This window comes from Tamandua tetradactyla, chromosome 18 (assembly GCF_023851605.1).
Source record: "Tamandua tetradactyla isolate mTamTet1 chromosome 18, mTamTet1.pri, whole genome shotgun sequence".
Lineage (NCBI taxonomy): Eukaryota > Metazoa > Chordata > Mammalia > Pilosa > Myrmecophagidae > Tamandua > Tamandua tetradactyla.
This window is the reverse complement of record NC_135344.1, coordinates 31,558,821-31,583,042: the sequence shown is the minus strand read 5'-3', so window position 1 is coordinate 31,583,042 and position 24,222 is coordinate 31,558,821. Positions and strand designations below refer to the sequence as shown.

Sequence of the window (24,222 nt, the reverse complement as noted above, 5' to 3'; positions counted from 1 at the left end):
ACCATTCTACATATGCAATCAGTAATTCTTAACATCATCACATAGATGCATGATCATCGTTTCTTAGTACATTTGCATCGGTATAGAAGAACTAGCAACAAAACAGAAAAAGATATAGAATGTTAATATAGAGAAAAAAATAAAAGTAATAATAATAGTAAAAAAAAAAGCCTATAGCTCAGATGCAGCTTCATTCAGTGTTTTAACAAGATTACTTTACAATTAGGTATTATTGTGCTGTCCATTTTTGAGTTTTTGTATCTAGTCCTGTTGCATAGTCTGTATCCCTTCAGCTCCAATTACCCATTATCTTACCCTGTTTCTAACTCCTGCTGAACTCTGTTACCAATGACATATTCCAAGTTTATTCTCGAATGTCGGTTCACATCAGTGGAACCATACAGTATTTGTCCTTTAGTTTTTGGCTAGACTCACTGAGCATAATGTTCTCTAGATCCATCCATGTTATTACCTGCTTCATAAGTTTATTCTGTCTTAAAGCTGCATAATATTCCATCATATGTATGTACCACAGTTTGTTTAGCCACTTCTCTGTTGATGGACATTTTGGCTGTTTCCATCTCTTTGCAATTATAAATAATGCTGCTGAAACATTGGTGTGCAAATGTCCGTTTGTGTCTTTGCCCTTAAGTCCTTTGAGTAGATACCTAGCAGTGCTATTGCTGGGTCGTATCGCAATACTATATTCAGCTTTTTGAGGAATCGCCAAACTGCCTTCCACAGTGGTTGCACCATTTGACATTCCCACCAACAGTGGATAAGTGTGCCTCTTTCTCCGCATCCTCTCCAGCACTTGTCATTTTCTGTTTTGTTGATAATGGCCATTCTGGTGGGTGTGAGATGATATCTCATTGTGGTTTTGATTTGCATTTCTCTAATGGCCAGGGACACTGAGCATCTCTTCATGTGCCTTTTGGCCATTTGTATTTCCTCTTCTGAGAGGTGTCTGTTCAAGTCTTTTTCCCATTTTGTAATTGGGTTGGCTCTCTTTTTGTTGTTGAGTTGAACAATCTCTTTATAAATTCTGGTTACTAGACCTTTATGTGATATGTCGTTTCCAAATATTGTCTCCCATTGTGTAGGCTGTCTTTCTACTTTCTTGATGAAGTTCTTTGATGCACAAAAGTGTTTAATTTTGAGGAGCTCCCATTTATTTATTTCCTTCTTCAGTGCTCTTGCTTTAGGTTTAAGGTCCATAAAACCGCCTCCAATTGTAAGTTTCATAAGATATCTCCCTACATTTTCCTCTAACTGTTTTATGGTCTTAGACCTGATGTTTAGATCTTTGATCCATTTTGAGTTAACTTTTGTATAGGGTGTGAGATATGGGTCTTCTTTCATTCTTTTGCATATGGATATCCAGTTCTCTAGGCACCATTTATTGAAGAGACTGTTCTGTCCCAGGTGAGTTGGCTTGACTGCCTTATCAAAGATCAAATGTCCATAGATGAGAGGGTCTATATCTGAGCACTCTATTCGATTCCGTTGTTCGATATATCTATCTTATGCCAATACCATGCTCTTTTGACCACTGTGGCTTCATAAGATGCCTTAAAGTCAGGCAGCGCAAGACATCCAGCTTCGTTTTTTTTCCTCAAGATGTTTTTAGCAATTCGGGGCGCCCTGCCCTTCCAGATAAATTTGCTTATTGGTTTTTCTGTTTCCGAAAAATAAGTTGTTGGGATTTTGAATGGTATTGCATTAAATCTGTAAATCAATTTAGGTAGGATTGACATCATAACTATATTTAGTCTTCCAATCCATGAACACGGTATGCCCTTCCATCTATTTAGGTCTTCTATGATTTCTTTTAACAGTTTTTTGTAGTTTTCTTTATATAGGTTTTTTGTCTCTTTCGTTAAATTTATTCCTAGGTATTTTATTCTTTTAGTTGCAATTGTAAATGGAATTCGTTTCTTGATTTCCCCCTCAGCTTGTTCATTACTAGTGTATAGAAATGCTACAGATTTTTGAATGTTGATCTTGTAACCTGCTACTTTGCTGTACTCATTTATTAGCTCTAGTAGTTTTGTTGTGGATTTTTCCGGGTTTTCACGTATAATATCATATCGTCTGCAAACAGTGATAGTTTTACTTCTTCCTTTCCAATTTTGATGCCTTGTATTTCTTTTTCTTGTCTAATTGCTCTGGCTAGAACCTCCAACACAATGTTGAATAATAGTGGTGATAGTGGACATCCTTGTCTTGTTCCTGATCTTAGGGGGAAAGTTTTCAATTTTTCCCCATTGAGGATGATATTAGCTGTGGGTTTTTCTTATATTCCCTCTATCATTTTCAGGAAGTTCCCTTGTATTCCTGTCTTTTGAAGTGTTTTCAACAGGAAAGGATGTTGAATCTTGTCAAATGCCTTCTCTGCATCAATTGAGATGATCATGTGATTTTTCTGCTTTTGATTTGTTGATATGATGTATTACATTAATTGATTTTCTTATGTTGAACCATCCTTGCATACCTGGGATGAATCCTACTTGGTCATGATGTATAATTCTTTTAATGTGTTGTTGGATTCGATTTGCTAGAATTTTATTGAGGATTTTTGCATCTATATTCATTAGAGAGATTGGTCTGTAGTTTTCTTTTTGTGTAATATCTTTGCCTGGTTTTGGTATGAGGGTGATTTTGGCTTCATAGAATGAATTAGGTACTTTTCCCTCCACTTCGATTTTTTTGAAGAGTTTGAGGAGAGTTGGTACTAATTCTTCTGGAATGTTTGATAGAATTCACATGTGAAGCCGTCTGGTCCTGGACTTTTATTTTTAGGAAGCTTTTGAATGACTAATTCAATTTCTTTACTTGTGATTGGTTTGTTGGGGTCATCTATTTCTTCTTGAGTCAAAGTTGGTTGTTCATGCCTTTCCAGGAATCCGTCCATTTCATCTAAATTGTTGTATTTATTAGCGTAAAGTTGTTCATAGTATCCTGTTATTACCTCCTTTATTTCTGTGAGGTCAGTGGTTATGTCTCCTCTTCCATTTCTGATCTTATTTATTTGTATCCTCTCTCTTCTTCTTTTTTCAATCTTGCTAAGGGCCCATCAATCTTATTGATTTTCTCGTAGAACCAACTTCTGGTCTTATTGATTTTCTCTATTGTTTTCATGTTTTCAATTTCATTTATTTCTGCTCTAATCTTTGTTATTTCTTTCCTTTTGCTTGCTTTGGGATTAGTTTGCTGTTCTTTCTCCAGTTCTTCCAAGTGGACAGTTAATTCCTGCATTTTTGCCTTTTCTTCTTTTCTGATATAGGCATTTAGGGCAATAAATTTCCTTCTTAGCACTGTCTTTGCTGCGTCCCATAAGTTTTGATATGTTGTGTTTTCATTTTCATTCGCCTTGAGGTATTTCTAATTTCTCTTGTAATTTCTTCTTTGACCCTCTCGTTGTTTAAGAGTGTGTTGTTGAGCCTCCACATATTTGTGAATTTTCTTGCTCTCTGCCTATTATTGATTTCCAACTTCATTCCTTTATGATCCAAGAAAGTGTTGTGTATGATTTCAGTCTTTTTAAATTTGTTAAGACTTGCTTTGTGACCCAGCATATGGTCTATCTTTGAGAATGATCCATGAGCACTTGAGAAAAAGGTGTATCCTGCTGTTGTGGGATGTAATGTCCTATAAATGTCTGTTAAGTCTAGCTCCTTTATAGTAATATTCAGATTCTCTATTTCTTTATTGATCCTCTGTCTAGATGTTCTGTCCATTGATGAGAGTGGTGAATTGAAGTCTCCAACTATTATGGTAGATGTGTCTATTTCCCTTTTCAGTGTTTGCAGTGTATTCCTCACGTATTTTGGGGCATTCTGGTTCGGTGCGTAAATATTTATGATTGTTATGTCTTCTTGTTTAATTGTTCCTTTTATTAGTAGATAGTGTCCTTCTTTGTCTCTTTTAACTGTTTTACATTTGAAGTCTAATTTGTTGGATATTAGTATAGCCACTCCTGCTCTTTTCTGGTTGTTATTTGCATGAAATATCTTTTCCCAACCTTTCACTTTCAACCTGTGTTTATCTTTGGGTCTAAGATGTGTTTCCTGTAGACAGCATATAGAAGGATCTTGTTTTTTAATCCATTCTGCCAGTCTATGTCTTTTGATTGGGGAATTCAGTCCATTAACATTTAGTGTTATTACTGTTTGGATAATATTTTCCTCTGACATGTTGCCTTTTGTATTATATATATCATATCTGACTTTCCTTCTTTCTACACTCTTCTCCATACCTCTTTCTTCTGTCTTTTTGTATCTGACTCTGGTGCTCTCTTTAGTATTTCTTGCAGAGCTGGTCTCTTGGTCACAAATTCTCTCAGTGACTTTTTGTCTGAGAAACTTTTAATTTCTCCCTCATTTTTGAAGGACAATTTTGCTGGATATAGGAGTCTTGGTTGGCAGTTTTTCTCTGTTAGTAATTTAAATATATCATCCCACTGTCTTCTAGCTTCCATGGTTTCTGCTGAGAAATCTACACATAGTCTTACTGGGTTTCCCTTGTATGTGATGGATTGTTTTTCTCTTGCTGCTTTCAAGATCCTCTCTTTCTCTTTGACCTCTGACATTCTAACTAGTAAGTGTCTTGGAGAACGCCTATTTGGGTCTAATCTCTTTGGGGTGCGCTGCACTTCTTGGATCTGTAATTTTAGGTCTTTCATAAGAGTTGGGAAATTTTCAGTGATAATTTCTTCCATTAGTTTTTCTCCTCCTTTTCCCTTCTCTTCTCCTTCTGGGACACCCACAACACGTATATTTGTGCGGTTCATATTGTCCTTGAGTTCCCTGATACCCTGTTCAAATTTTTCCATTCTTTTCTCGATAGTTTCTGATTCTTTTTGGAATTCAGATGTTCCATCCTCCAAATCACTAATTCTGTCTTCTGTCTCTTTAAATCTATCATTGTAGGTATGCATTGTTTTTTCCATCTTTTCTATTTTATCCTTCACTTCCATAAGTTCTGTGATTTGTTTTTTCAGTTTTTCTGTTTCTTCTTTTTGTTCAGCCCATGTCTTCTTTATGTCCTCCCTCAATTTATCGATTTCGTTTTTGAAGAGGTTTTCCATTTCTGTTCGTATATTCAGAATTAGTTGTCTGAGCTCCTGTATCTCATTTGAGCTATTGGTTTGTTTCTTTGACTGGGCCATATTTGCAGTTTTTTGAGCGTGATCCGTTATCTTCTGCTGGCGTCTGGGCATTTAGTCAGATTTCCCTGGGTATTGGACCCAACAGGTTGAAAGATTTTTCTGTGAAATCTCTAGGTTCTGTTTTTCTTATCCTGCCCAGTAGGTGGCGCTCGTGGCACACATTTGTCTGCGGGTCCCACCAGTAAAAGGTGCTTTGGGTCCTTTAACTTTGGAAAACTCTCGCCGTGGGGGGGGGTTCGCCAGCCGAAGCGGCTTGGAAGAGTGCCAGCTGGCCCGGGGGTCCGAACGTGGGGAGGGTCGCAAGCCGCTGCAACCCGTGAGAGCGCTCGTCCGAATTTCCTAGTCGGCCTGGGGCGCCAAGTGTGGCGGGAGGGCGCCAGCCGCCGCGGCCCTGGAGAGTGCACCGTTCCCAGCTGGACCGGGGAGTCACGTGTTTGGAAGGGACCCCCCCGGACACCATTCTCCGCGGCCTGGGGATTTCCGATCCAATTCTCTCAGTTGGTCCGGGGGGCCGCGCCTGGTGGGGGCGCCAGCCGCCGCGGCCTGAGGGGACCGCCTGCCCAATTCTGCCAGCTGGCCCGGGAAGGAGGAAGGGAGGGACTCCGGCCGCTTGCCGCCCCGCCCGGGGAACCCCGCGCCCCTCGGCGATCTCACCGGAGCGGGTTCTCTCAGCCAGTCAGCCGTTCCAGGATGGGGTTCGCTGTCTTTTTGATGTCTGTCGTGGCTCCGGGAGCTGTTCTGTATCGTTTCTACTCCCCTAGTAGCTGTTCTGGAGGAGGAACTAAGATCCGCGCGTCTTACTAAGCCACCATCTTCTCAGGAAGTCAGATCATTCTAGTTTGCTAATTGGAATAATTTATATTGATTCTTTTATGTGTTAACCAAAATTTTAACTTTTTCAAGAATATTTTTATTTCAGGAATTGAATGAAGGTGATGCTTTGGAGACTTACATTTTCCATTATAATTGAATGACGTTTAATAGAAATGTGCTTAATAGTACTTTTTCCCATTACAAAAAATATTCTTAAATTGTAAAAACAAATTCATGTTGACTCAGTTTACAATTGACCAGTGATGACCACCCATAGGGTTTATGAGACTTCACTAATTTTACTTTCACAAGAAACTAAAAATGTCAAAGTCAGAGAATTTTGCTCTGTTTCAAATGAGTTTGGACATTTAGAAAGCCTTCCTGAATTAAGTCCATCCTGCTGTTATGATGCTAGTTTTGAGAAGCTGTAGGATTGTCACTTATGTGACATTTGATACTTGGAGCAAAAGAGCAAAGAGAGAGATCCAGAAAGGTTTAATGGGTGTTTGCTATTGGCTTCTCCTGTTGTTAAAGTAAGAGTGTTCCCCTCTTACTGTTTAGCAAATCAAAAGTAGAGTTGGAACGTGTTTCACAAAGTATTTTGTGTCCCCAATACCACCAGATTCTCTGGGACCCTCTTAAGTTACCTTTAGCTCTCTCTGTCTGCCGTAGTAACAGTTTCTTTTTAGCCTCAAGCTTCTTAAAACTCTTCTTCCCAATACTAGCTCATCAGTTCATAAAATATGTTCAGAGATGCAGCTTTATCTAACCATGCTTGATGTGTGATTTCTGAAATATTAGGCAAACAACCGTTTTCTTTGATGACAGGGAAATAATGAAGTATGGTTTAAATGCGGTTGCAGAGGTTGTAATTTGTGATGATAAAGCATTTCCTTGTTTAAACATGGAGTTTATAAAACTTTCATTTTTCCTCCCTGAATTGACTCACGTGGAAAAAAGATTGTTTACCAGGAGCTGTACTTCTGGATAGTATCCTTCAGTATGAACTAAGAATGCTTGCATTTTGGATCTTATCATTTTTACCCAGGATTGTAAACTTTCATGATTTCAGTGCATTCATTGTTTGTAATAAAATTTGCCATTTGCACAAATTGTTTAGAGATATCCTTTGCATACCATTACTGCTTTTTGTTATCCTTCAAGCCAATATATCTGCCAGTTAAGTTTGCTGAAGTTTCTTGTATAATGTGATATCTTTAATAAAGAATTTTATTATTAAAATTTGACTTTATAAGTATTTCAGAACTGGCTTTTTAAGAAGGCATTTAAGTATACCACCGTTTTTTATCATCCAGTTATAATCAAATATATCTTAAGGACTGTTTGTATTTGAAATTAGTTGGTTTGACCTACATGGGAAACATTTAAATTTTTCAGGTTTTAAATCCCCCAATCCATATGAAAATTTCTGCTTTTATAGATAAATAAAACCTTTTTATTTCAGAATAATTTCAAATTTACAGAACAGTTACAAAAATAACATATAACCCATACAGAGAACTCCAGCATATCCCCTATGCAGTTACCAGATCCCTGTTAGCTTTTAACATTTTGCTACATTTGCTGTGCTATTCTGTTTATCCTGTTTTATTAGTTCTTGAAAATTCTTTGTTTAACATCAGTCACTTCATTTTAAGATATTTTTTAGTTTGAAGAACTCTTTTTTTTTTTTCTTGCCATTCTAAGTATTTTTTCACATTGTTGGAGGTTTTATTGCATTACATTTTAGTTAATTGAGATACGTAGATAGTGTTAATTTATCTGCAGCCAAAAGTATACCAGTCACTACCTTGTATATGACACTGGCCTTTTTTCTTTTTCTTAAATATATCAAACCCATTTCTACCCTAGGGCTTTAGCATTTGCTTTCCTCTCTGAAATGTTCTTTCACAATCTTCATGTAGATAGAAGGTCATATCTTGAATCTAATTTTAGGCCTCTCAGAGAGGCTATCCTCCCCAGTCCAGTCATCGAGTCAACTTCTGTCCCATATCCTGTTTTATTTTCCTCATTTGTGTTTATTGCCTGAAATAGTCTCGTTCATTTGTTTGCTTGTCTGCCCCTCCACCTCCATGAGATTAGGTAACACCTGTCTTGTTTCGTGCTGTTTGCAGTGCCTAGAATAATTTCTAGATACTCTGTACATATCTGCTAAATGAGTTAATGAAAACTAAGTATTGTCTTTTTCATGTTTAAGGGCTCTGTGTAATAATTATTAAATCCAAGAAAAATTAGAAATATGATTATCTTTTGCAAGCCGAACCAAGTACTGCCTCCTTTTCTCCCAATCTTTTAAAATTATTTTAAATCATATACTTTTATTGATATGAATATACTAAATACACCTGCAAAGTTAAAATTTGAGGTAAATATGAATCGACTTCGCTAAAAATCTTTCTTGCTATGGTGCATATACAGGTGGGGCAAATGACCTTTCACCCAAAAGAATAGATTGAGAGTCCCTGTGTATACCAACTATGTTGTTAGAGTGTAATTAACCTTAACTCAGGGCTGGATGGCTTACTTACTTGTGTGCCCTTTCTCTCAAAATATGCCATGGATTGGTGCTACTCAACAATCCCTTAGAATATGTCTGAAGGATATGTATGTATATTAGAAACAAAGTTCAGACTGCATAGAAAATGCAGACAAAGATCATGGTAAAATAATTTATTTTAGATTCTAATTACTTCAGGTCCTTTAAATTCTCAGTTTAACTTGGTCCTTCAGGTGGAAACTAAATTCCAGTTTCTTTTTATTGACTTTAGAGCTTTGAGAATGGTGCTAGGTACTGAGCTGGAAAATAGATGACATAGAATTCTTACTTTTTAACACATTGCATCATTTTTACCCAATTCTTTTGTATGTCCTCTTTACTTCCCTTTAACTTTTCTTTTAGGGAAAAACGTTTGTCTTGTGGAATGAAAGTCAAAGTCTTATGCCTTCTCACACTGATGTATGTTATCTCCCATTTATCTTCCATAGCTCCTGAGTATTGGTGTTCCATTGCTTACTTTGAAATGGATGTTCAGGTAGGAGAGACATTCAAGGTTCCTTCAAGCTGCCCTATTGTTACTGTTGATGGATATGTGGACCCTTCTGGAGGAGATCGTTTTTGCTTGGGTCAACTCTCCAATGTCCACAGGACAGAAGCCATTGAGAGAGCAAGGTATTGATTGTATGTTAGGTAACTCTTTTAAGTAGTAAGCATAGTATAATGTCTTGAATTCAAGGCCATATTTTTCAATATAGATTATGTAAGTTCTTGAATCTAAATAGAGGACTAAAGGTCATCTTGAAAATTCTGAATTTGTGAGCATTCCATTTTTTTAATTGTAGATGTCTGTATTAAAAATATAGTATTAAAAGATGACTTTTTTTCCCCCCCTGAGGTTTCTGTATTTTGAAAAATAGTTAGATTTTTTAAAATCCAGTTTGGAGACTTTAATTATTATTTCCTTTGATCATATAATTATTGTCTATAAATCTATTGAAAGGAAATAATATAAAATGAATATAGATATATATATAGATATGTTTCTGAGAGTGTTCAGAATGTTGAAAAATCAGTATTAAAGGGAAGATGGTTAAGTAAATTATGATAATCTAAATGTTTTGAATTTTTTATATAGGTATTAAAAATGTTAGAGTGTATATAATGAAATGGAAAATGCTTAAGATAAAATATTACAAGGAAACATAATTTTAGGTAAAGAACCTCAGTTCTTTAAAGAAATGTGGTTAGTGGCTCTTTCACTAGCCATATGACTTGGGCAAATTACTTAATTGCTCATCTGCCTAATAGAACTTTGATATACAAAATGGTTTTTATCTGTGCTCTCTAGTAAAGTAGCCACTGGCCACATGAGTGGCTCATATAATAGTGGGACTGGAATTTTAATTTACCTTTGATTTATTTAATTTTAAGTAGCCATATGTGGCTGATAGTCACCTATTTGGATGGCATAGTTTAAGCCTTAGTTTTCTTATCCATAAAAAGAGAATAACAGTACTTAGGTCGTTGAATTGTTATAAGGATTATATAAGAATTCATGTTAAATGCTCCTGACACATGGCAAGCACCACCTATATTATTATATGCTCATCATTATTATATATGAAGAGAAAGCAAGGAGATTATTTAAAAATGTTAACAATGGCTATCTTTTGGTTTTGGTGTTGTGTAATATCCTTTCTTTATTCTTTTTAATTTTGGAGGCATTCTATATTATCTGGACTAAAAATTATTTTTAAATATTTATAAAATTGAAATGTAGTACCATACTAATTCAGGGATTTAATAATAGGGTGGTATGTGGGAACTCTATTTTATGATTTTTCTGTAAACCTACAGCTTCTCTATTAAAAAAAAAAAAAAGACCATTAAAAAAACAAAAACAAAAAATTGAAATGTAATTCCTTTTTCCTCCTAAGATTACACATAGGCAAAGGTGTGCAGTTGGAATGTAAAGGTGAAGGTGATGTTTGGGTCAGGTGCCTTAGCGACCATGCGGTCTTTGTTCAGAGTTACTACTTAGACAGAGAAGCTGGGCGTGCGCCTGGAGATGCTGTTCATAAGATCTACCCAAGTGCATATATAAAGGTTAGTTGCAATTTTACTTGAATATTTTAGACTTGGAAAGTCTTATTTGCTGTTTGAAGAATTGGAGTGGAGGTGGGAGGAGTAGAAAAATGTTTCATTATTTATCAGAAATTGTCTTTGAGTATAGTACACGTTTCCTGGGAGTGTCTATTGACTTGATCAGTTACCTAGTTTTGTGGTTGCATTCATTCCCTAATATTTCATTAGCAAAGTTGTTAAATTTTTAAGAGTAATACATAGACTCTTGAAGAAAATATTAATTCATTGGAACTTCCAAACTTGGATTCTGTTGATATGAAATGTGCAAAAAGTAGACTCCAGAATTTTATCATGGCCAGTTTTCAGGATTTATGGAGCAGAACTCTAAAATTAAAAGCTTTTCAAATTAAGGACTTAAAAAAATGAAAAATTCTTCAACACTACGTATTGTAAGGCTAGGTATTTTGTGTATTAACTTAGTTTTGTTTATTATGTCACTTTGCAAATTAAGCTTGAGATATCTTTCACTATTATGTATTTAACACATCTCAATTTTAATTTATAACACTGCTTTTGAAAGTGTTGTAATTTTATTTATTGATAGCATATTCATTGTATAGAAAAGCTGGTTAATAAACAATACATATAGTATGACCCCATTTTTTGTTAAATAATGTAATGGATATTTATATTTGTTTATATATACTCACAAATCTAGAATGATATGCACAGTGTCTTAGGAGGAATTTACTCTGGGACGTGGGAGTATCTTTATTATATTTCTCAATTTCTCCATGAGGAATTTTTCTATTTGTTTTTCAATCATATAGTTGTATATTCATCACCATGATCATTCTCAGAACATTTGCATTATGCCAGAAAAAGAAATAAAAAAGAAAAAGTCATGTATCCCATATCCCTGACCTCTCCCTTTCATTGACCACTAGTGTTGCAATCTTCCCAATTTTTTTTTTTTACTCCTTATTCCCCCATATTATTTATTTATTTATTTTTACTCATGTTTCCATATCCTGGATAAAGGGAGTGTCAACCACAAGGTTTTAACAATTACACGGGCACATTGTAAAAACTAGTATAGTTACACAATCTATATTTATATACACAAACTATAGTTAGTATAGTTTTCAAGAATCAAGGTTATGGAATACAGTTATTAATATTTGTTGGCAAGCTTAGCTTGAGAGAATTAATTCATTTTATTTTTATTTTCTCTTCCCTGTCATCACTTTCCCTGTAGGGCAGTTTTGTCTTAGCTTAGCACCCTAGGATCCACGTCTCAAAAACAATTCTTATATTTAGAAGAATCTCAAAGGATAAAGAATGGGGTTCTTCATCCTTTGAGAAAACTGAGTTCTAATGCCCAACTATGCCTAGGGCCTGGTTTCCAACACGGAGGTTTTTCACACTTCTGCCATGAATAACCATTTTATTCCTAGATGCACTTCTTAATGGTCTGTCAAAATATTTTACCAGCACTTGATTTATGGACAAGTGCACGGTAGTAGCCCCCAGAAAAGCCTGTCTGTGGTTTCTTTCTTCTGTTTCCTGTTTTTGGTCTTGGTACCCAAGTACCTCCTGTCTTCAGTTATTCCCTGCCTTGCATCGTGAGTTTTGCTTGGTATTTTTTTTTTTTTTGATTTAGAAATTTACTTTGTTTTTGAGGCTATCTATTTTTAAAACATCTTTATTGAGATATAATTCATATACCACAAAACTCAAGTATACAATTCAGTGGGCTTAGCATATTTTCAGTGTTGTGCAACCATCACCACAATAAATTTTAGAACATTTTCATTTTCCTAAAAAAAAAGCCTTATACCCTTTGGCTATCATCCCCCAGGCTCCCCATTTCCCGTAGCCCTAGGCACAAATCTACTTTTTTAAAAACATTTTTTATAATGAAATATAGCATACACAAAACCAATAAATTTCAAAGTACACTTTAACAAGTAGTTATAGAACAGATTTCAAAGTTGGATATGGGTTACATTTCTACAATTTCACATTTTTCCTTCTAGCTGCTCCAAGACACTGGAGACTAAAAAGAAATATCCATATAATGATTTAGTAGTCATACTTACTTGTTAAATCCTAACTTCTCTGTTATAACTCCTCTTCCTTTGCAAATCTTTTTGTCTCTATAAATTTGCCTCTTTTGAACATTGTGGTCTTTTGTAACTAAGGTTTTTTTTACTTAGCATGGTGTTTTCAAGGTTCATTCAGGTCGTAGCATGTACTAGCATTTTTCATTCCTTTATGGCTTAATATTCCATTGTATAAATATACTCCATTCATCAGGTGGTTGTCACTTGGGTTGTTTCCACTTTTTGGCTTTAACGAATCATGCTGCTATGAACATTCATGTACAAGTATTTTTATAACTAGGAATGCAATTGCTTGGTTCATAGGTTAACTCTGTGTTTAACTTTTTGAGGGCCTACTACACTGTTTTCCAAAGTGATTTGTACCATTTTACATTCTATACGAGCAGAATCTGAAGGTTTTGAGTTCTCTGTGTCCTCAGCACTTGCTATCTGTCCTTTTGATTCTATCGATCCTAGTGGATATCTAGGATGAAGTGATATCTCATTTTGGTTTCAATCTGCATTTTGCTTATTAATGTTTAATTGGGATTGGTTTTTAGCAGGTACATGTTAGAGAAGTGGGCATGAGGTGCTTCTAAACTTTGCCAGGTAGACTAGACTAAAAGTTAAGATTTCCACTCAAATTTATTTCAGATCACCACATATATTGTGATTATTGTCTCTAGGTCAGGTAACTTAGAAATCCTTAATTCAGTCTTATTTTCAGGTGTTTCATATACCATCAACACTATAAGGTTCTCTTTCTGGCTCACTGTTTCCTGGTGTTCATTCTGACTGAACTAGTTTTGCATTTAAGCCTTGTGAAAGAAAAATACCAAAATTTGACTCCCAATTTGAAAGACTATACTGAAGTTGTGACTGATGGTTATAAGATATCTGCATTAAATAATTGATTTGTAATAAGCTTATATGAAAGCAGCCATAGGAATTAAATGAAAGCAGAATTAAATAGTTGAATTATTTGTTCAGCTACCATGGTCAGAAATATTTTTAGGATCTGAGCCAAAAAGCGTATTTAACACTTTTGTTTACTTATTTAAATTACATCAGATTCTGAAAGAAAGGCAGTGGCATTTCAGTGATAAACTTAATTTTACCATCGAGTATAATAGATGAAATCTATATTGATACACTGGATCAGTCCGTATGTGAAGGTTTCAGTTAGCACTGTAGCCAGTACTGTGTCATCTGGTTTTGGTACTATAATTATGTAAAATTATCCACCATGGAAGGAAGATTTGCTGAGGTGCCTAATGAATCATTTTACCACATTGGCAGATAAAAGTTATAGTATTTTTGTTTCAACTTTGTGATTACCTGTATTATGTGCTGCTTCTGTTAACATAGTCATAATTGCAATCATTTCCAACATGGTAGAGAAGTCATGTGAGAGGACCACTTGGTTATTTTTAACACATGTGAGGATGGGGGTGGAATCTTAATGTTGAGCACATATTCGATCCTGGGAATTTATAAATAAGTTTTAATTGGGTATTAAGATTATATATGCACAATACTTGGTTAGTGGTGGTTTAAAAAAAAAAAGTGGTTGTGGAGCAATTCAACTTTTTAAATATGTGTTCTAGTTTGCTAGCTGCTGGAATGCAATATACCAGAAACGGAATGGCTTTTAACAAGGGGAATTTAATGAGTTGCTAGTTTACAGATCTAAGGCCGAGAAAATGTCTCAATTAAAACAAGTCTATAGAAATGTCCAATCAAAGGCATCTGGGGAAAGATACCTTGGTTCAAGAAGGCCGATGAAGTTCAGGGTTTCTCTCTCATCTGGAAAGGCACATGGCAAACGCAGTCAGGGCTCCTCTCTCGGCTGGAAGGGCACATGGCAGACACGGCGTCATCTGCTAGCTTTGTCTCCTGGCTTCCTGTTTCATGAAGCTCCCCGGGAGGCGTTTTCCTTCTTCATCTCCAAAGGTCGCTGGCTGGTGGACTCTCTGCTTCGTGGTGCTGCAGCATTCTCTGCTCTCTCTGAGTCTCTCTCTCCAAAATGTTTCCTCTTTTATAGGACTTCAGAAACTAATCAAGACCCACTCAGATGGGTGGAGACATGTCATCCCCTAATCCAGTTTAACAACCATTCTTAACTAAATCTCATCAACCAGGGAGATGATCTCATTACAGTTTCAAATATACAGTATTGAATAGGGATTATTCTACCTTTATGAAATGGGATTTATATTAAAACATGGCTTTTCTTAGGGGGCATATATCCTTTCAAACCAGCACATTCCACCCTCTGGCCCCTAAAAAGGACATGTTTTTCCCATATACAAAATACATTAATTTCATAACAATATCAGATATCCTTAAACCTTTCAGTAGCAATACAAACAAAGTATCAAATTAGAGACAGTATAAAATCTCATCAAGTCAGTTACAGGCATGGTCTGTCCTAAGGCAAAATTCTCTCCATTTGCTCTGGACCTTTGAAAACTCATAACAAATTATTTGCTGCCAACATATAAAGGAGGAACATTCACAGGATACATAGACACATTTCCATAGGGAGGAAGGAACACAGGGGTCACCGGACCCATACAGTTTCGAAAACCTGCAGGGCAAAGTCCATTAGAGTTCAAAGTCTGAGAGTCATTTATCCTCAGGGCTTTAGAAAGTGGCAGTCCCACCCTTTCCAAATGCCTACGCCTGCCTCTCTCTGAATGCAACCTTGGGGGATATTGGGGAGACCACCTTTTTCTCGGCTCCACCCTCTCCAAGCATTGGGGCTGCACCCGGGCTCTCTGCCATCTCCGGGGCACACGCTTAACCCCTCCATGTGGTGGCAGCCAGGCTCCCCCCAAACCCCAAGGAATGTGCTTCATCTTCTCCAAGGCCTGAGGCGGCATGACTCTTCCACTGCAATGAGGTGGAAGGCCCATTCTCTGCCTTTGGGGCAAACTCACCCTCTCCACGGGCTTGGGTGGGTCCACTCTCCTGGCCTGAGGCTTCTTGACTTCAGACCTCAGCCTCCATGGTTTTGCCTCTGAAGTTATTTTTCCTCCAATGTGTCCCTTCTCTGAACCCCTCAGTCCAGACTGGCAGCGGCTCTGTTTATACAGGTCCCACAGCACTCTCGTTGGCTTTCTATGCAGTAGCCTTGGATCATGCCCATCAGACATAAGGAGTTTCCACAAATCTTTCCTGGATAACTCCATGTCCGATCCTGACTTTCTCTGAAATGGCTGGCTGGCTCCACATTTGGTTAAATCCACACTATACTCTGTAGTCTCCCTTTCTGTAGGCCCAGAATTTTCCAGGACCTCAATTTCTGGTTTCTTTTTACTCAAGAGTTCAGTTTTCAGTTTATCTCTTTCCTGTCGCATTTCACTATAAGCTGCAAGGAGAAACCAGACTGCACTTTCGACATTTAATTTGGAGATCTCTTCTGCTAAATATCCAAGTTCATGGCTTTTAAAATCTGCCTTCCAGCCAAAACTACCAGTCAATTTTGCCAGATTATCTGCCATTTTAAAACAAGGATCGCCTTCCTTCCAGTCTACAATAACACGGACCTCATTTCTGTCTAAGGCCTCATCAGAGGTATCTTTAGAGTCCACATTTCTACCAACAGTCTCTCCAAAGCATTCTAGGGCTTCTCTATCAAGCCTCTCACAACTCCTCCAGAATCTTCCCCCTATCCAGTTAAAAAGCCGTTCCAACATGTTTGGTATTTGCAAACTGCAGCAGTAGCACCCCACTCTCCGGTACCAAAATCTGTTCTAGTTTGCTAGCTGCTGGAATGCAATATACCAGAAACGGAATGGCTTTTAACAAGGGGAATTTAATGAGTTGCTAGTTTACAGATCTAAGGCCGAGAAAATGTCTCAATTAAAACAAGTCTATAGAAATGTCCAATCAAAGGCATCTGGGGAAAGATACCTTGGTTCAAGAAGGCCGATGAAGTTCAGGGTTTCTCTCTCATCTGGAAAGGCACATGGCAAACGCAGTCAGGGCTCCTCTCTCGGCTGGAAGGGCACATGGCAGACACGGCGTCATCTGCTAGCTTTGTCTCCTGGCTTCCTGTTTCATGAAGCTCCCCGGGAGGCGTTTTCCTTCTTCATCTCCAAAGGTCGCTGGCTGGTGGACTCTCTGCTTCGTGGTGCTGCAGCATTCTCTGCTCTCTCTGAGTCTCTCTCTCCAAAATGTTTCCTCTTTTATAGGACTTCAGAAACTAATCAAGACCCACTCAGATGGGTGGAGACATGTCATCCCCTAATCCAGTTTAACAACCATTCTTAACTAAATCTCATCAACCAGGGAGATGATCTCATTACAGTTTCAAATATACAGTATTGAATAGGGATTATTCTACCTTTATGAAATGGGATTTGTATTAAAACATGGCTTTTCTTAGGGGGCATATATCCTTTCAAACCAGCACAATATGAGTCCTGTTTTGTGTTGTGCTAGTTTGCCTTCACGAGGTCACAGTCCAGTGGAAAAGTTCAGAATCAAATGGACTGTTGAGAAAGTAGTGGTTTCTGTTTGAGGTATTGTGGGATCTCTGATTTCTAAAATCTGTCTTTGTCATTCTTTCTGTTCTGAAGTCTTTCAGTACTGAATAGTTTGGGGCAGGTCATACATACATATATATTTGACTTTCCTATCTCTTCAGAAAAATGGATAGTGTAAGTTTTATTCTTCATTGATGTCATTCAGGAAAAACTTTTTGAGCAGATAGGTATTGCGTAGAGAAATAAGAAACTAGGAATATGATTTGCTGTTGGAGAGAGTTATTTTTGTTGTTGTTTGTGTGCTCTTGTGGTTCATGTCAACACCGTGGTATAGATGGTTTTTTCAAGGATCTGAAAATTACTACTTTGAATCCCTAAACCTGTTGTTTTCTGACAAAGTAATGAGTTATGTATTCTTTGATTTCTTTTATTTTCAGGAATAGTTATGCTCGATTACATTAGGGTTTGTGAATAACAGGAGGATTTTTAAAAGTTGAATTTACTTTTTGAACTGTGTATGTAGTCATATGGTTCAGAAATTTAAAAAAAATGTTTACATTGAGTAGCCTTGCTTCTACTTTGTCCTTGCCCTCCTTTCCCACTTCTGTAGGTGACCACTGACTATTCTTTTTATTTAATCTTGTGTTTTTTTTTTAATGCACACATAAGCAAATATATTATTTTTAGGAAGATGTTTTTTTAAATTTTTCTAAGGTGTTTATTTTAGATTTGACAGTGGATATTAATGTTCCCTATTTTATATTTATAGTGTTAAATCTTGTGGAAGGGTAATATTCGGCAGGAAAAAATCCTTAATTTGTTACTTATTGAAAGAATATTTTAGTATTTTTATAAGCTTAGAAATAGCAGTCCCTTCCTTACTATTTCAGTGCTTGGTTTGGTTGATAAAGAACTCTGAAATTACTTGTAAATAGCTCCACCTTACTTCAGGGAAAGGTAAATGGCTACAGAGGAGCCAAAAATAAAATAATAAGTAACATTTATTGTCAGCTTACTATATACTGTGCCAAGGTTACAGCGGCCGTATAAAAATATGTACACTTACTGTGGCTCAGTGGCAGAATTCTTACCTGCCATGCTGGAGACCTGGGTTCGATTCCTGGAGCCTGCCCATGCAAAAAAAAAAGTATGTACACTTAGTATTTTATAGATAAGAAAACTGAGGCTCCAAAGATGTTAAGAAACTACTTTACCAAGTTAGCAAATATCAGTGATGGGGTTCAAAGCTAGGCTCTTTTTTTTTGTTGTTAAATTTTGAACAGTTTCAAACAGAGAGAGAAATAGAAAATAGTACACTGAATCCTATATACCCGTCTATATACAGTGATTACGATTTTACATTTGCTTGCTGTCTTCTTTGTTTTTTCTCTTAAGTATTTTAAAACCAGCCCTGAATGTGTTTTTTTATTAATTAAAAAAAATTAATAACAAACAAAACAATAAGATATCATTCCATTCTACATAATCAGTAATTCTTAATATCATCACATAGTTGCATATTCATCATTTCTTAGAACATTTGCATCAATTTAGAAAAAGAAATAAAAAGACAACAGAAAAAGAAATAAAACAATAATAGAGAAAGAAAAGATATACATACCATACCCCTTATCCCTCGCTTTCATCTGCCACTAGCATTCCTGAATGTGGTTTTGACCCATGTACTATATAGTATGCATCTCTGAAAAATGTAGGTGTTTTCTTATATAGCGATAATGACATATTTATCATTATTTATTTCTCATTTTGTCATTATATAGTGTTAGTCATTTATCACTCCTCCAAATAGCAAGATGATGCAGGATGATAAAGAGGCTGGTCATGTGACCAAAACTGTTAATTCCAGCATGAAGAAAATTCAGCAATTACTTGCTTATTAAAGGCTGGAAGGTGATTTCTTAACCATTTGTTTTACACAGATGGTGGCTTTTCACAAATAGAATAACAACTGACCTGTACTAGATAATGGATAGAGTCACTGGCAGCCAATGCTGCTCTAATAGTGAAATGTCTCTTGGTTAGCTCCAAGCCACCTTTCCTCGCTAGTCTTGTATCACTTATAATCTGTATAAAGGTGAAAAATGTTTAATTCTTTTCTTGTGATAGCTAAATGAAGCTGTGAGGTTTTTGTTTGCTTGTTTGTTTTTGGCATGGGCAGGCTCAAGCCGTGAGTTTTAAATGTGCATTGATTTTTGATATATAGGATCTTTTCTGATGGACTCATAACACTACCTTTATACTTAATTTATTTTAAAGGTCTTTGATTTGCGCCAGTGTCATCGTCAGATGCAACAGCAGGCAGCCACTGCACAAGCTGCAGCTGCCGCCCAGGCAGCAGCTGTTGCAGGAAACATCCCTGGCCCAGGATCAGTAGGTGGAATAGCTCCAGCTATCAGTAAGTATGCTTTTGATTTTTTTTTTAAGTGTAATAGTTGGTGCTTTATCTTGATTTATTCAATTGTTTAGTTACTTTAAGCAATAATAGAAATTAAAATGCTTTTTAACTGGGATGATCATAATTTTGAATTTGTAAAACTGTTCTTCTGCAGTAGTTTTCATTTGCCTAAAAGCCCTGTTTTCATTCTTTTTGTATCAGAGAGGTAATATGGGATAAAGGAGAAAAGGGGGTTATTGTTATATTACATTGATCCACCTCCCGTTTTCAGTTGATGTTAATAATTCCTGCCTCACCAGCCAGGGTGGGTTATAATCACTGAAGTGCTTGGTTTTATTCTAGTAAGGATAGCATATTTCAGTTTCAAAATTGGGCACCTCTCCATTTTTTAAAAAAGTGTTTGGCTAACTAATCATGGAGAAAAAACTAAGTGAGGGTGGTATTTTGATAACTTGTAGACTTTTTTTTAATTTTAGGGTAAAATTGAACTGTGTGCCAGGTTTCACACTGATGGGGAATTTTTTACTGCAGAGTTAAACTCCTGACTATAGACTTTTATGATGGAAACACGTGGCACCCATCTTCCACGTCTGAAGGCATAACTAGTGATTCATTCAACCCCTGTTCTTAACTTCTTCAGTGTGGTAAGCAAATCACACTGGCTAAGAAAACTGCAGTGGCCCTGCAGGTTTCTCTACAGTACATGCAAATTCCTCCCATTAGTTTCATTGTAATATTGGTGAATGCACATTGACGATATGTATGTTCTGACTGGAAAATTAGATGCAGAGTCTCCATTGTGAATTATGTTCAGGAGTTTACAATTAGAGGTAGATAAGGCATATTCATTTAGAGAATTTGGTTTTTAAAAATCTGGGCATCTAAACCGTTAATTTAATTCCTAGTTTTGATGTTATAAGCAGCTTTTAGTAAAGAATCCAGATGTATTAAGTTTCTCATTTTTATCTACTACCCGCATTGAGTAATTCGAATGCATTGTTTCTGTTACACTGCAAAATTTAGAGACAGCAACTGTGTCATCCAAGAAGTCTTAGTGGAACTGGGAATATTAACTATCTCATTGATAGTCGTGTCTCACTGAACTAGGCTGTTTAGACAGACAGTATGGTTCTTAAAACCAACCTCTGGACATGCACTACCTCTTCAAAACAAATTGTTTCTTATCCCTTCACCTCTACTTCTAAAGAGAAAAATATGTGGGGTGTTTGTGGATTGTGGTAATTTACATTGTAATTGGTGGTAGCTAGAAGATACATGTGAAATGTAAACTGTCTTAACCAAAAGTTTTCAGTCCCTATTGATAAAGTTTAGATCTACAGTTACTTCTTGGCACTTTGACAGAGAAGTTGTATGCTGAGGAGAATGAATTAAAGAAAGCTGGTCACTTTATTAATATAAGAATGTAGGGAGGATGGGGAAGAGATCAGCCTATCTATCTGATGTCTTTCAAATCTTTTCTGTTAGGTTTATCAGCTGCCGCTGGAATTGGTGTTGATGACCTTCGTCGCTTGTGCATACTCAGAATGAGTTTTGTGAAAGGCTGGGGACCGGATTACCCAAGACAGAGTATCAAAGAAACACCTTGCTGGATTGAGATTCACTTACACCGAGCTCTCCAACTCCTAGATGAAGTACTTCACACCATGCCTATTGCAGACCCACAACCTTTAGACTGAGGTCTTTTACTGTTGGGCCCTTAACATATCAGGATGGTGGACTATAAAATACAATTCTGTTTATAATCTGAAGATATATTTCCCTTTTGTTCTGCTTTATCTTTTCATAAAGGGTTGAAAAATGTGTTTGCTGCCTTGCTCCTAGCAGACAGAAACTGGATTAAAACAAAAATTTTTTTTCTATTTAGAACTTTTCAGGCATGGCTCCAGAGCTTTGAAGATCAGGAAAAACATGTTCTTATTAATTCTTCACCAGTTATATATGAAGGAATCATTCCAATGCTGGAAAATTTAGCCCTTTAAAATGTCTTTAGAGCCTTTTATATGCAGAACATAGATATGTGTGTTATTCTACAGAATAAATTCAATATTTCTGATTTTAAAAGCAGAGAAGTTCTCAAAGTTAATTCACCTATGTTTTCTGTACAAGTTATTGTTAACATACTTTATTCCAAATTATTGTGCCATGTGGGTGAGTTAATTTTACCAAGAGTAACTTTACTCTGTGTTTAAAAAGTAAGATAGTAATGTATTATATAACCTTTTTCTGAAAAAAATTTTTTTGCAAGTTAAACTAGTGAAGATGATTTCAATTCAGATTGTCTTGCACCTCAGTTTTATTTTTTGCCAAGGCAAAACACTAATCTGTGTGTTTATGGAGAATTCCTTACAATTATGGGGTAAAGAAGTATCATTAAAATTTGTTACCCTCATGGGTAACTATTTATCAAGAAGTTTTCTTTTCCCCAGTTAAACAGTAGTTGTATTCTTCTTTCTACGTTTGTAGCCTTAGGATTGGTTACTAAGAAGCCTAGAAGAGGAATTTACTTCCTTCATCAATTCTTAGGGAAAGGTTTTATATTTTGAAAAAAGAACACTAAAAGCACTGTCACTTCACTTAATATCTTTCTGCTCTGCAAAGGTGGCAGTGCTTAAACTAAATGATGAGTATTTTGGAAACTGCTAAATTCGACATTAAATATTGTGCAGAATAATGGAAACGTTGCAGTTCATAATAAGTAGTTTGGATATTTTTGTACTTGATTTGATGTGTGATTTTTTTTCGTATGCTGTTTAAATCATGTATGTTAAACATTGTTTAAAATTCAGTTTTTTTTATCTTGGGGCAAGACTGCAAACTTTTTTATACCTTTTGGTTATTCTAAGCCTGATGCCATCAATGACCATATCAATTGGCAGTGACTTTGTATAGAGAATTTAAGTAGAAAAGTTGCAGATGTATTGACTGTACCACAGACACAATATGTATGCTTTTTACCTAGCTAGTAGCATAAATAAAACTTAATCTCAACCTACAAAGTTGAATTCTAGGTTTGATTTTTAAATTTTTTTTTTCCTTTTGCACTTTTGAGTCCAATCTCAATGGTGAGACACCTTCTACTAAATGATAGGCAACAGCCAGGGCCATTAGGCATCCTTGTTTTTTTCCCCTCACACTCTTCCGGGACTTCCCCACAGAAAATATGTATCAAGTGTAGAGTTGATTATTTTTTTAACCTATTTTTTACTGTAGTGAAATAGGCCTGATTATCTACAAGATAAACAGGTTGTCTACAGGATAAATAGTGTGAAATAAAATCAGGGGTTATGTTTCAGAAGCTTCTACTTTTTGCTTGGAGGACCTTTGTAAGCTTAAGATTTTGTAAAGTGTGTTGTAAGTTTGTGATATAACGAACACTTAATGCATGATAGTCATCCTTACGTCAGCTTAAATGAACCAGGCTTCTATTTCCTTGCTCAGAAGCTCTTAATAAGACCATCTTAGAAACCACTGAATTTTCTTATTGCAGTGATTAAAGCATAGATCTTAATTCAAGCTAAATGTATCTTGTTTAGTAAGTAAATTTCTCTGCTAACTCATTTGTAGTCTAAAGAGGACTTACAAATACTTTGGCTAAAGATGTCTAGTTTTAACAAGTGAAAATTTGATGGTTTGAATTTTATTGGCAGATCTTTAAAAAAAAAAGTCTTCATTCTCTAGAAATTATTGACTTTAGGTCTGTTTTACTGTGAATGAAGAATAGAAGTGAGGGGAGAGAGTTTTGGAATAACAGTCAGATTTTTTTTAATTGAGATTTGATTAGAACCATAACCATGTGGTGATGTAATCAGTGGCCTCTTTTTCTACTTTAATGAAGATTTTTGTATTTAATTATCTGGAGAGAGTATGTGGAGAATATTTGCTAACAAGTCTTTCTTTGGGGCCAACTCATCTGTTTTGATTCTACCAACAGACTAGTTATTAACTGCTTTATATTTGTAGACTCAGTCACATGCTTTAGAGAGAACATCTAGTACATTACAATCAGTTACTCTGGGAAGCTTTGTTATTAAACTGTATTTCTATTTCTAAAAGATGATCATCTTTGAAGAGTAAAACTAAAGAATAGTAGTTTTTAAATTTTATGGCTATTTTAAGGATAAAATAATTTCTCCTTTTCTCAGAATTTGGTTATTTTGAGAATGTGGTTTTGGGTCAGTTTTCTCTAGCCAGTTCATATTAAAAGACTCAAAATTTTGAATTTCAGAGAAAACTGAGAGTGAGAAGAACCAAATAGTTACCTTTAAAATCCAATATGAGGCCCATTCCACTTTTGAACAGTGCCTTTCAGTGCATTATCAAAGGTAATCCTTAATGATGTTACCTGTATTTTCCAAAGAGTAGGTTCTTTTCTTTTGTGGAATACAGTATTGTTTTTAGGTGTACTGCCCCTGGTACACAAAGATAATGATAGTGAATCACTGCCATAAACCTTGTTTTTCAGAAAACATGGCTCATTTATATTTGGCTTAATCATAAAGAGTTAGCCTAACCCATTCCTTCTGTAAACAGTACAAGTTTATAAGTCGGATAGTATGGCTTAGGGATATCCATACTTGAAACATCTAAGTAAACTGAACATA

At 36.0% G+C, this 24,222-nt stretch overlaps 1 protein-coding gene across 2 annotated transcripts in view; it reads left to right on the top strand.

The window, feature by feature from the left end:
* Positions 1–21,369, top strand: part of SMAD4 (SMAD family member 4) — a 78,498-nt gene extending 57,129 nt beyond the window's left edge. The window contains exons 9-13 of one of the 2 annotated variants that reach the window (XR_013165127.1): positions 8,990–9,173; positions 10,439–10,607; positions 19,462–19,600; positions 20,132–20,244; positions 21,086–21,197. Coding sequence is in view for 1 of the 2 variants with exons in the window: in XM_077135450.1 (XP_076991565.1) it covers positions 8,990–9,173; positions 10,439–10,607; positions 19,462–19,600; positions 21,086–21,297 (704 nt within the window). In the remaining variant the exon portion in view is untranslated. Of the gene's footprint in view, positions 1–8,989; positions 9,174–10,438; positions 10,608–19,461; positions 19,601–20,131; positions 20,245–21,085 lie in introns of both variants that reach the window. The other variant, XM_077135450.1, reaches the window with a different exon arrangement.
* Positions 21,370–24,222: the final 2,853 nt, after the last annotated feature.